The following is a 14,553-nucleotide window of genomic DNA, read 5'->3' as shown; positions in this document are numbered from 1 at the left end:
AACAAATAAAATGATACAGGGATACAAAAATGAAAAACAGAACAAATGGATAAATACAGGAACTTAAAAATTTACCCTTTCCATATTGAGTATTTGGAGGTAAACTGCACTTTTTTTTGACCTAATGCTCAGGAACAGTGTGCAGTGTATTCCAGGTGTAGTACCACAGAATATTAATTATTTAAAAAGAAATGCATCTTGTGCTGTTGTAAATGTTACAGTTCCTGAAAGTGCAGAAGTATTGATTAATTAGTGCAGACAAAACTCGTGTAACATGCTCATTAGAGGCAATAATAAATGTGGTACAGATTGTCCTCAAAAATGGTAGAGGCACATTTGTACACCAGTGTTAGAAATCTTGCACAGATTCTATATTAGAAATTTAGTTGTGTCATTTATTAACTGGAACATGTAAGAAATCATTTATCTGACATAACTTTAAACTGCAGTACTTGTTTAATATGAGTAACATCAGACATCTTTGACCCAAAAGCAAACGGTGTCAGTGATGTCATCACCATTTAGAATTTATGAATCTGATATTTTAAATCCTTTTTAACCCATGTTGTTTTTTTTGTTTTTTTTTTTGTATATTCTGAAAACAGAACAAATCAACGTCAGAGTGATTGACCCATTTACCATAAAACCGCTGGATGCTAAAACAATAAGAAATAATGCTATTGAAACTGGAAAAAATATTTTGACTGTGGAGGACCATTACTATGAAGGTTAGTAGATCTCTTTGACACCTTAACTATAGTATATTTATTTAAACTACATCACATCTTTATATAGTTTATTTTCCATAACCATAAATGTAGGCATTTCCTTTGGTCACCCAAATCTTAGCTTCTATCAAGCTGGAGCCATTGCAGCAATCAATTCCATGTTGTGGACTCTTGTTTGAGTCTGCATGTGCCCTGCCGAGCATTCATCTAGTAGGGATTATCCTTTACCCATACATCCAGCTGTTAAGTGGATACAATTTACTGTGAAACTTCTTCTCCATGTACTACTCTCTCAATCAAGTCAATCAATAAAAATGCAGCATTCACCTGAACAATACTATTCCTTAGCTTACAGTGCAACTGACTTCTCCCCCACTTCAGTCTAAGTACTGCTAGCATAATTATTGTGATGCAATACTTTGAGGCAGTATTTCTACATGCACTTTAGGGAGAAGTGATAAAAGCATAACATTGGCAGGATTATTTAAATTTAAATATGTGTAGCTCATTTTCACAAGCAAATTCATGTTGTAAATAAAAGAAAACCTTACAAAGAATGCAGCAATTATGATTAGCTGAGAAGTAGTCTCTCATGGTATAAAAGTAATACATGTGTGCCTATGAATGCCATTCTAGTTCATTAGTCAGAAAAGACATTGGTTGCCAAGTGTTTAACACTTCCCAGATCTCAATGCAGAAAAAAAATCCAGAAATGAATGGCTGACATTCTGAGCTTTTTATGTTGCGGTGTCAGTGAGTTACGGTTAAAAGAACTAGACATGATAATGTTATTGAATACTTGAGTTGTTCTTGGATTACAGAGTCTAAGAATGATTTACAGTTTCTACAGTTAGCCTACCATCACTTATTTTTCTGCCAGCATCAGACATAACAGTCCCATGCTGATTAGAGGTATACACTACTTACTGTGATTGCATTTGGGGACATAACAGTCCCATTCAGATTAGAGCTGTGCACTACTTACTGTGATTGCATTTGGAGACATATTAGTCCCATGCTGATGAGAGCTGTGTACTCCTTACAATGATTGCTCTTGAAGAGATAACAGTCCCATACTGATGTGAGCTGTGCACTACTTACTGTGATTGCACTTGGAGACATAACAGTCCCATTCAGATTAGAGCTGTGCACTACTTACTGTGATTGCACTTGGAGACATAACAGTCCCATGCTGATGAGAGCTGTGCACTACTTACTGTAATTGCACTTGTAGGCATGTTAGTCCCCTGCTGATGAGAGCTGTGCACTCCTTACAATGATTGCACTTGAAGAGATAACAGTCCCATACTGATGTGAGCTGTGTACTCCTTACAGTGATTGCACTTGGAGACATAACAGTCCCATGCTGATGAGAGCTGTGCACACCTTACTGTGAGTGCACTTGGAGACATAACAGTCCCATGCTGATGAGAGCTGTGTACTACTTACAGTGATTGCACTTGGAGACATAACAGTCCCATTCAGGTTAGAGCTGTGCACTACTTACTGTGATTGCACTTGGAGACATAACAGTCCCATGCTGATGAGAGCTGTGTACTCCTTACAGTGATTGCACTTGGAGACATAACAGTCCCATACTGATGTGAGCTGTGTACTCCTTACAGTGATTGCACTTGGAGACATAACAGTCCCATGCTGATGAGAGCTGTGCACACCTTACTGTGAGTGCACTTGCAGACATAACAGTCCCATGCTGATGAGAGCTGTGTACTCCTAACAGTGATTGCACTTGGAGACATAACAGTCCCATTCAGATTAGAGCTGTGCACTACTTACTGTGATTGCATTTGGAGACATATTAGTCCCATGCTGATGAGAGCTGTGTACTCCTTACAATGATTGCACTTGAAAAGATAACAGTCCCATGCTGATGAGAGCTGTGCACACCTTACTGTGAGTGCACTTGGAGACATAACAGTCCCATGCTGAGAGCTGTGTACTCCTTACAGTGATTGCACTTGGAGACATAACAGTCCCATTCAGGTTAGAGATGTGCACTACTTACTGTGATTGCACTTGGAGACATAACAGTCCCATGCTGATGAGAGCTGTGTACTCCTTACAGTGATTGCACTTGGAGACATAACAGTCCCATTCAGGTTAGAGCTGTGCACTACTTACTGTGATTGCACTTGGAGACATAACAGTCCCATGCTGATGAGAGCTGTGTACTCCTTACAGTGATTGCACTTGGAGACATAACAGTCCCATTCAGGTTAGAGCTGTGCACTACTTACTGTGATTGCACTTGGAGACATAATAGTCCCATGCTGATGAGAGCTGTGCACTACTTACTGTGATTGCACTTGAAGATATCAGTCCCATGCTGATGAGAGCTGTGCATGCCTTACTGTGAGTGCACTTGGAGACATAACAGTCCCATTCAGATTAGAGCTGTGCACTACACTACTTACTGTGATTGCACTTGAGTTCACTGAGCTTGTACCATTAAAAGGAATTCACTGTGTTGTAATATTTCTTTTCCTTTACATATTCAGGCCACTTCATTACAAGTATCTTAACCAGTAAAGAATACAGACAGCAAAATGTAAATCATTAATACTATTAAAACTTTTCTTATGAAAGGAACATCTGAATTATTGATGCATTCAGCATGATGTCAGGCAAGGGGTAAATTAAAATACAGGCTTAGCAAAATTTAAGTGATATTTTCACAGCAAAAGAATAAAATGATACATCTGGCTAACAAAATGTTAGAGGTGGGTTGAGGGGGCAACCAAATGACAGATGACAATACTAAAACCAAAAATAGGGAAAAAATATTATCAACATTAGATGATGTAGGGACTGATAGTCTTTGACAAAAGACAACAGGGAAAGTTAGAAAATATTGGAATGACAAAGGAATCTGGATTTCTTGTTGACAAACTGAGATCACATCTTTGGGAAAGTCATTTTTGTAGAGTGTAAAGGCAGTAAGGGCTTCAAAGATGAGGATGGTAAGAAATGAAAAAGGATCTGCACCAGCACAAAAATGAAGATATATTTCAGCAGCTTAGTATGCATGTCCACGAGGAAGAAGAGCCAGTTTTGTTGTGGGGTGGGTGAAGATAACAGCTCACAAAACTGAGCATCGTTTTCATAGACAACGGTCTGGTTGCATTGAACGTTGATCAGAGAAAATAATTTGTCAGAAGTAGGTATGATGACTGTAACTAGTTGTTTTGGTGACACTAAAGGTAAAGAGGTAGTATCACTGACCAAGGAACTGCAAGTTATCCATCAAGAGGAGAAACTGACAGCTGGCCTTTGTGTCTTGACAAATTTGTAGTTATGTGTTAAAATGCCAATAAAGGCTTCAGAATATCATTATTTAAAATATATTTTAAGATTTAGGATTGTCCTTAAAATGCATAATCATTTTTTTTTTGTCATAGGTGGTATAGGAGAAGCAGTCATGGCTGCAGTATCTGATGAACCTGGTATAGCTGTCCATCGTCTGGCAGTGTCATGTGTACCAAGGAGTGGTAAACCAGTTGAGCTGCTCAAACTGTTCAAAATTGATAAGGATGCTATTGTTGATACTGTAAAGCGAATATTAAATAGGGTCTAATAATGCATTCTGTGGTGCTACAGCTTACTCAAAGTATTTGTTGTTTAACTTTACAACCAGAATTATTTACTCAATAAACTACTTCCAAAGGTTCAAACTGGTTTTTCTTTGTGGTCATTTACTTACCACATAGCAGAAGTGACTCTATTACAGAAACTTATTTTAGGCATTTATTTCCATTTTAATGTAACTGGTTTCTCAGTTCTGTTGGTCTTACAGGTAATAAAGTGCAGAAGTAAAGAACTTTCTGTAAAGAAAATAGGTGTATGATCCTCTCAGCTCACTCCATCCCAAGACTAATCACACTAGTTTTCTCTGGTAGAGATTCCACACCCTTTCATGAGAAAAGCCTTAATTTAGAATGTTATCACAATTTCTTGCAATCCAAAAATTATTCAACATTAAGAGCCAGTCATGACAATTGATTTCAATTGGCTGACATAATTTCTGTGGTATATTTCCATTACCATTTTCCATTTTACATATACATGAATTCACTGCCCACACATTTAATGTGTGTGGTCAGTAGAAGTGCAGTAGGGGCCATCATGTGGCACAACTGTAATTACAAGTTGAAGGTTAAGACATACCCCCGGATTCTCTAATCCTTCGTGTAAGACTAAATAAGTCTTACACAGAAACTGCAGTTGAACGGAATGACGTCAGCGTGCCATGCATATTCATGAGGGCACACTGACTCCTCCACAAGACTAACACGGACCGTGCAGGAAAGCAGGGGGCGTGTCCGACTGCTGAGTAGTGCAAAGCCACGCCCCTGCAAGAGTCAGAGTTGTGAAACGTCAGCACACATGAGCGAGTCTGCTCAAATGTCAACAAACACAACACTACACATCCCCACATATTAAAGCCCATTAAAATTTCAAAATGTAGAATTTTACTTTTTTTTTATAATTCCCGATATAGCTGCCCGTATTTGTGCTTGTTTGCGCAGGTGAGCCCATTGCTTAGCCACAGTTAGCAATTGTGACATCGAAGAGCATATAAGAACTACTTATGCAAATTAAGCCAAATAGCAATAGCGTAGTGGTAGAGACTTTCCCCAATGAGGAAGCAATCACGGTTCGAGTCCCACCACACCCGCTTCTATTTCATGTTTTAAAGTAGTATATGAAATAATTCCTGACATATAAAATTAAACTTTTACTAAAATGCATTGAAATGGCCTATGTATCAGTGAACAAAAAGTATATTATTTACATATAAGAAGGAACCTGACATCTAATTGCTTGTAGCTAAGCAGCACTTTACTAAGGGCAATTAAGTTTCCCATAGCTTAGCAGCACTTTACTAAGGGCAATTAAGTTGCCCATAGCTAAGCAGCACTGTACCAAGGGCAATTAAGCTGCCCATAGCTAAGCAGCGCTTTACCAGGGGTAGTTAAGTTGCCCATAGCTAAGCAGCAAACCAGCGCACCGGAGGGCAACGTGGATTAATGTGGAGCAACGTGAAGCAAAGTCAGCTAAACACAGCCACACCCCCAGCCTGTCTGGACAGTTGTAAAATAAAAAGCAATGACAAGGTTCGAACCTGGGACACTTTGCACCATAGTCAAAGCACTGAACCACTAAGCCATAACAGATTAGAATAAATATGCACTGTTAGCATACATATAGTAATAAATGGCATATTAACCATTGCTAAGCAGGTCTGCAGTCAGCCAAGAAATTTCATAAACGGCCAATCAGCAAAAAGTGCGGGAAATTCGGCATATATAAGCTCCATAGGCAGGAATACTCGCCATAAATGATTGTAGCTGCCATCTGTAGTCAGAATGTCTGGTGCTGGAGAGGGTGTACGCTTTAGAGCGCAACGATGGGGCATCGAGGAGTCAAAATACATGGTTTGGCTCCTTGTCCACCGTCATGAGGCAAGACTCCTGCAGGGCCAGTTCCAAGGAACACAGTACAAAGCAGAGGCTTGGAACCAGTTACCTCATGACCTCACCGGTGCCACAGGCGTCCCTCAGACTGGTGAGCAGGTCCGTCACCACCATGCAGACCTGAAGAGACGGAAGCAGGACCAACTGAACTGATGGATACAGGAGGTCCGTGACATGCAGGATGCCCCACAACTGAGTAGGTAGCCATGGAATGAAGTATGTTGGAATTATAATTTAGTGTATATAATGGATAGGAATGTCTCAATATCCCTTCATGTACTCCACAGCTGCAGGTGACAATGCTACGAATCAGCAAGCCTATGCAGATGGGCTGCTAAGGCTGTGCCATCAGGCAGGTTAGTAATTCTTCTGCATGTATTGTTATTTAAAATAGGTGAGAGAGCATGGAAAAAAGTGTTGTATGTCCATAATAAAGGCATAAAATGCCCTGAATAATGTCTCTGCATGTACTGTTACATAAAATAAGTCAGAGAGGAAGGAAAAGAGTGTATTAACCCATTAATAAAGGTAAAAGAAGTCCGGAATAAATATCTCTGCATGTACTGTTATATAACATAAGTGAGTGAGCCTGATAAAGAGTGTTGTAGCCTATTAATAAAGGTTTAATATGTTTTGAATAAGTCTGCTGCATGCACTGTAATATCAAATAAATGAAAGAGCCTGAAGAAATGTGTGTAATGTAATTAGTAAAGGTATAATACATTGTAATGCATGATATATTTATTTCAGCACCAAGTTATTGTATATCTGCTGTGGCTTAGTGGTACTTCATGCAGTCTAGTGTGGCCAAGGTCTGGGATTCGAGACTGACAGGGGTGTTTTATTGTACTGCTGAGCAGTACAAGGGCCCTTTCATACAGCATGACTAAGGCACTTTTAAGCAGTTGTAAGCAGGTTTGCGCAGGTTTGCACGACGCTTAGCAATGCTTAGCTAAGCGGACACAAGCTCACACTCGCGCACCCCCGCTAACTACTGCATAAAAGTGCTTACTCCCGCTAACCCCCACGCTAATTTCTTTTAAAGAAAAGAAAATGGGGAGATAGGAAAAGTGGAGAGATAGGAAAGTGTGCATATATATATATATATATATATATATATATATATATATATATAGGAAAGTGTGCATATATATATATATATATATATATGTGTGTGTGTGTGTGTGTATATATATATATATATATATATATATATATATATATATATATATATACGTGTATATGTGTGTGTGTATATATATATATATATATATATATATATATATATATATATATATATATATATATATATGTATAGATATATATGTATATATATAGAGAGAGAGACACACACAGGGTCATACGTACTGCAACAGATGCCTGTTGACCAAGGCATGGAGTGAAGACCAGTGTCGATACTGAAGTGCCAACCCTCCTTTCCAATACACTGTACCCATTAGCTACCACATAGGTGGTGGCCTACCTAACACTGAAGGTGTGAGAAGGGAACATGAGACACAGGTGGACAGGAGCCCCCCCCCCTTTGATAATCACATTTCCACATTAGTCTTGTAATCTGTCTACATGGTACATGTCATCACAAAAGGTGTGTCATCTAGGGAAATATAAGTCAGTGTTCCCCTCTACTCATCACAATGCCCCATGTGGTATGTACCTCACATGAGAACTACAGCATGTGGAAAGACCATAGACATACCTCACAAAGAGTAATACTGGCCTCAAACAGATGTCCTATGCAGACTGACTCACAAAACCACAGCTAGACTGTGTTGCATACCACCCACCCAGAGGTGACCACTGCCGGACATACAGAGGTATGTAGTATGTCACACACATAGCTGTTGGACAACCACCATGTCAGCATATCACAATCCCTCCAGGCTACGCGCTCTAGGGCCCTACACCCCGTCAGCTCACTAAACAGCACATGCTGGATGGATAGGTTCCTATCTCAGGGAAATGCCATAGTCTGGAATAAACCACCTAGCAATACCAAATTAACCTCCTCTGTAGAAGTTGACATACATAGTTCTGATAGTTTGTGAGATAGGTAATACACCCCGGGAATCACCTCTGTGGTTCTGGTTGACAGGGGCAGGTGAAATCAAATTACATGTATGTCAAAGGGCAGGGTAGCATATGGCTAGGCTGCTGTAGGCCTTAGGGCCAATAGCGTATAACCTACCTATGACATGATGCACACACACGTACTCAGTGCAATACCTACTATGTGAGGTTGAATGAGTGTGATGGTGAATGTGTGCAAGGTCTGTAAAGGTGAGAGAGCATAATGTGAAGTTGTTTCTGTCATGGTAGTTTGTGTCCTAGCTGTGAGCCCAGCAAAACACGTGTCAGTTATGGCTATGCAGACATAGTAGGATGGCATACGCTGTGACGTACATCCTCGTTGACGACTGTGGTGTCCTATTGTAGGCTAAAGCAATACATGTATGGTTAGTTAGTGGTACTGCTGGTGAATCCAACTCCCATGTTAACTGTAGTACTACCTGCAGCTGTAGGCCTAAACAGCACAGTATGGTGTATGTTCACAGTGCCTGGAAACACTGTCTTGTGTGTTTCCTGTAGTCTGCACAGATTACACACCTCAGGCATAAGGTGTTGTAAGTAGTGGCACACAGTACTGTATGGTACACAGGTAAAGCTCATCTGGGTCAGCATACATTTGTGTGTTGTATGTATGTGTGATGTGTATGTAATGATGCCTGTACCATGCCTGCAATCATATGTGTGTTACAGGGTATGTGTGTGTATCTAGCAGGTTCCCTATCAGAAGCCTGAAACACTATAAGCCTGAAAATCAAAATCCTGAAAACTATAGACTGAAAGTTCAAAATCCTGAAAACACAAATAATGCTAATATGTCACTATAAAGACACTAATATCTACCAACTGACCCTGACCCTAACCCTAACCCTAAGGTCCGTCACTATCGCACACTCACCTGACCCGCACCCTAACCCTAACTCACTTAAACCGCCCCTAACCCCAATATTTGTCACTATTGCATACATGCCTAACCTGCGCCCTAACCCTAACTCACTTAAACCGCTCCTAACCCTAACATAAAACCAACCGCACACTTACCTGAGCCCAACGCATGACCCAACACCACAGGGCTAACAATAGCAAAGCCACAATGACGTCAGTATGTCCATTTTGTGTTTTCAGGATTTTGAGTTTCAGGATTTTGGTCTTTCAGGATTTTGAACTTTCAGTCTATAGTTTTCAGGATTTTGATTTTCAGGCTTATAGTGTTTCAGGCTTCTGATAGGGAACCATCTAGCAACATGTATACTCTGTTACAGCAGTATGCCACCTATATTAACAACTGTGCACATATATTAGGCAGGGGTATGGCATCAACGACTAGGGTGGTGTACTGGTAATACTGTAACTGTACTTTACATTAATTGCAATGGATGACATTTTTCTTCATGCATTAGCTTGATATATACCCCCGTGGCGAGGTTATGCAGTGTGTCACAAACAGTGTGCCGAGTACTGATGTATAGTTGTGTGATATATAGAGTGTGGCAGGCACTATCAGCCAGTTTTGGCCTGAGCAATGATATGTGGTATTGAACGTGTGTATCCTCTGACAGACAAACGGATGCTATATTTGGCAGTTAAGTGATATCAGTACTTTAGAATGTTAAGTGTGCCACATGACTTGCTCACACTTATCATTTATTTGTCTTCCAGGGTAATGGCGCATCAGTGCAACCCATCGTATACAGCAGCGGAGGAACAGGAAATCCACCACAGCCTGGTGCAGAACTACTCCCTGGTGTTTTACAGGACCAGCCAGCACCAGCATGAGCGTACTGCACTGTGGCAAGATCTTGTTCGTCGGGTAAATGACATAGGCATACATAACCGGACATATGAGCAGGTACGCCATCACTGCAGTGATTTAATTAGACATGTCCGGTGGCGTGCGTCTGATATCCATAGACAACAGCTTGCCACAGGTGGTGGGGTGGCCTGTCATCCCCCCCTCACATAATGGAGGAGCTGCTCCTAAGCGTGGTGGCTCCTGGCCAACAACAGCAACAGACATGTGTTATGGAGGCCGTTGCCACCCAGCATGTTGACATGAGCGTGCAGGTAACATGCCCCATCTGTAGACTACTGTTACCTGTATTGTTAGATTATGCATATATGAGTTGTGTACTGTGTCTTTAGCAGTTGTGCTGCCTAGTGTTGTGCAGTACTGATATTTGGAATATTATCTGTACACCGTTGACTGTCGACTGTTGTTGTACTGTAGTGTAACAAATTCACAGTAGCAATGCCACAGTTGTGGCCACTGACAAACTGTCTCATATTCTTGCAGGTCCCTCTGGTATGACAGCAGGGCAGACAATCCATGCTGGTGAGTGTGTTATAACTGTAATATTGGTAATGAAATGTGCATGTCATAGGTGAGGTGTAGGCCATGTACACGTAACACACCTATGCATAATGCATGTTGTGCATGTTTGCTGTGAGACATTGTACATCTCAGTAATGTCAGTAGCTGCCTCAATCACATTTAATACACAGAGCATCAGACACAAGTGTGGCAACAGCGTACTGCACATTGGATATGCATAGTTGATACACATGTACACAAAATAACATGTTTGTTATACGCAGTAAACCTCAGCATGCTACACATGGCGTAACCAGACACCTGCTGTAAGGTCACACTTCAGTATCCCACATGTCATCCACACAGCACACATAATATACCTGATGGGTATAGGCCTAGCATGGGGCTGTGCAACTCTCTTCAACACATAACACAGTCATGTTAGGCAATGCTCCCTATTCGGCACCTCACACACCCATGTACAAAGTGGCTGTGTAATTGTGAACGTAGCCACGGCACTGCAGTTCAGGTACAGCATGATAGGCGTTGGTTTTGCACACATTAGTAGCCTTGTGTGATGTCATGATGCATGATGATGATGACTAATGGTACTACACCTCATGCAGTTACAGTGACCACAGTACTACACATAGCAGTCATTGCTCTGCACCTCAATGTTGTGTGTGCACATATGCACCTATACACAATATGCATAGCATGTTGTGTGTGTGCAAACCTATGCAACTATACACAATATGCATAGCAGTCGCCATCTGTACAAGGTGACACATATATGTCCTGGAATGCAATTGGGTGTATATGTCACATGACACACATTGGGTATTTGTGATGTTTAATGTTGCATTCATGTAGCATGCCATGTCATGGCTGGACTGGCATGTCTGCAATATGTCCTGCACTCACCATAACCACTGTACAATGGCCAGGCTGAGCATTGGTATTCCATCACATATATATATGCACCACTCATCACGTGTGTGTACATAGCATGCATGTGCTACACCCTTGTCCACAATTATCTGCTACAGACACTGTAATCAGACATGGAGATCTGTGTGACACACAGATAACACATCCAGCAATGGTATGTACACCTGTGAGTGATGGTGCACAGGACATTGCAGAGCTTATAATACTTGCTCAGCGATGTTGTGTCCTTGTACACATTGTGTTCCAGGGTGAAGTCAGTCACTGAACAACTACACACATGCATCAAAGCCATGTATACTGTTACTAACAAGGCCTGTCCACACTCGCACTCCATGGTCTTGAGCAACACATAGTCTGCAAGCTGACACGTGTGAGGTGACTGTTTGCCTTGTGATACTAACACCCACCTTCACTATTGAGTATGTTTTTGATTGCTGGTGTGTGTGTGTGTGTGTGTGTGTGTGTGTGTGTGTGTGTGTGTGTGTGTGTGTGTGTGTATCTGCTGTAGTGAGGAGTGTATTTGTGTGCATGTGTTCATGTGTGCATTTGTGATAACATCATGTACAGATTGTAAAGTGTGTTTCCTGTCTTTCTCTCACAGGTGCTCAGGTTGGGTTGGCTGAATGCAGCAGGGAACCTGAAGTCACTGCCACAAATAGTGGAGATGATGATACATGTGTTGTGCCACAGGCAGGTTTGACAGGGTCTTTAGTTGGTCCGCCTATCGACAGTACACAGCTGTCCACCCCATCTATGTGCACACTCATACTGCCAATACATCCCTCATCACCAATGGCCTTAGGTGAGGGACAGCATATGGTTGGTATTGACCAGGATAGTGTGGTATCCATGGCACATGCATCCCCTCACAGCAGCCATACCCACATTCCTGGAACGGTACCACATAGGCGGATGTCCAGAGGTTCTCGTGGGAGCACCGCTGGTCATATTGCCCCTTGCAGACTTGCCCCCCACAGGTCTTACAACCTCAGCTATGTTCCGGGCTGTAATGCAGGCACAGGCAAGTATGGAACGGTACACCAGACAGGGACTAAGGGCGCAGAGGGCCCATAACACTGCTATCAATGACAGTATCCGTGACCTTGCCGGTGCCATCCGTAATTACACCAAGGTCACTGATAGACGTTGGGGGGAGACATTAGATGCCCTCCACAATGTGTTTTCCATGAGCCAGGACCGTGTGGGACAGTTGAGATGTCGACGCGGACGTATGCCAGCAACATCAGCAGCTGGCAGTCATCGCAGATGACCCACAGATCACAGCTGCTCCTGTAGTGGCAGTACCAGCCCCAGCAATGCTGGGGCTGGCCTGTCCATTGACCGTCCTAGTAGACCATGTGTACGTGGCTCTGGCCAGTCCGAGCAGGAACTTGGCTCCAGTCGACATACCTTTGCCTCTGATGATAGTAACCAGTCAGGCTTGGTACCCGATACTGTCCGAAGCACCCCTGCCAAGCGCAGATTCCGTGTCCTTGCCCAGAGACAATGATCTGTACAGCCTGGTAGGTACAGTCTGTGGCTGTCCCACAACCTCCCATATATGGTAGCCACATGGTGGAGCTGTGTGCATGCAGACACACACACACATAAACCAAACCCCTAGGGCTCACACAGACACACACACATGACATCAACATTGCCCCATGCTGTTCTGTTGTTCCTCACACACACACACACACACACACACACACACACACACACACATACATGTCAATTGGATGGGTCAGTGTCGGGCTCTGGCAAACCGACAACACACCCTGTGCATATGATGAGACCTGTGCCACCTCCTGTCATCTGTAACATTGATGCAGGAACATGCTAACACGGTGTTGACGCACAGGGTGACTTTATAGCAGTGTAGCAATGTTAGCATATTGTCAACAGGAAAGTGTAATGATATCCTTGCAGGTATATCTGAGCAGGCATGATGCATCAAATCTATGATTGTCAATGTCATATTGTGTACACCAATGTTATGTGTGAGTATGCCTTGTCCGCCCGTGTGCCACATGGAGGAAGTGTGTAGTGTTGGCAGTATGTGTTAGTGAGTGGTCAGTACATGTGTGATGTGTGCAGTACAGATTTGCAGGTGTACATCTGTTAACATGGTGGGGGTGCACTGTCTGCATGTACATGCATAGTGGACAGATGGGACATGTGACATACCCTGTATTACACAGTGTTAACATCTCATAGTATCTCTTGGTGGCCAGTATGCATTCTACTACAGATATGTTCTAACATGGGTACACATGTGTGTGACATGGTTTGACACTATGCTGTGGGTGATATTGTTACTAACCATCAATGTTTAGCATTCTGGTAGTATACACAACCTCAACAGCCTGACTTTAACCAATTATTAGATGATGTCCTGACAACTGACACACACATATAGTGAACTCAGTAACAGTTGTATCCTTCCAGTACTATGCTATAACAGTAACCAGTGGTATTGACCGCCACCCATTCCTGGGCCCACACATTTGGCATATAGCCCCTTAGGTGCATGCAAACACACTAGGGATATGTCCATCCAGATCTGGAAATGTAGGCAGTGGCCTACAATGCATTCTCCAGATGGGACACATATCCTACACAAGGGTATCATACAGACAGTTGCCTGTTGTCCAACACATGCTGCAGAGCTCTAAGCCGACTATAGCATAGTCATCCACATTTACTATACATAGTATCCTGACAGTACCACATAGGTGGTAGCCCCCGACATGTATGTTGGGTACCGATGTGTACGTACAGCCAAGTGTTATGTTATCTGTCCTTTGGTATCCACATATCCAAAGGTATTCTGAAGTCCCTTCCTATATCACATAAGCAATAAGGGGCCTGTATGCATATCCACAAGGCTGTTGTACACCTATAATGACTGTCCATTATTGCCAGACCTTGTTGTGTATGAACATGTCTGACATATACCCCAGGCATGTACCCTCACTCACAC

The 14,553-nt window shown here is 42.3% G+C and overlaps 1 protein-coding gene across 1 annotated transcript in view; it reads left to right on the top strand.

Annotated features, from left to right (window-relative positions):
- The window catches only part of TKT (transketolase), a 326,482-nt gene extending 322,062 nt beyond the window's left edge, over positions 1 to 4,420 (top strand). Inside the window, exons 13-14 of the mRNA XM_044078154.1 lie at positions 606 to 728; positions 4,148 to 4,420. Coding sequence (XP_043934089.1) covers positions 606 to 728; positions 4,148 to 4,323 — 299 coding nt within the window. The 3' untranslated portion in view covers positions 4,324 to 4,420. The remainder of the gene's footprint in view (positions 1 to 605; positions 729 to 4,147) is intronic.
- The last annotated feature ends 10,133 nt before the right edge of the window (positions 4,421 to 14,553 follow it).

Source organism: Protopterus annectens, chromosome 7.part0, assembly GCF_019279795.1.
Source record: "Protopterus annectens isolate FY-2018-M chromosome 7.part0, PAN1.0, whole genome shotgun sequence".
Lineage (NCBI taxonomy): Eukaryota > Metazoa > Chordata > Ceratodontiformes > Protopteridae > Protopterus > Protopterus annectens.
This window is presented reverse-complemented; position numbering and strand designations above follow the sequence as displayed.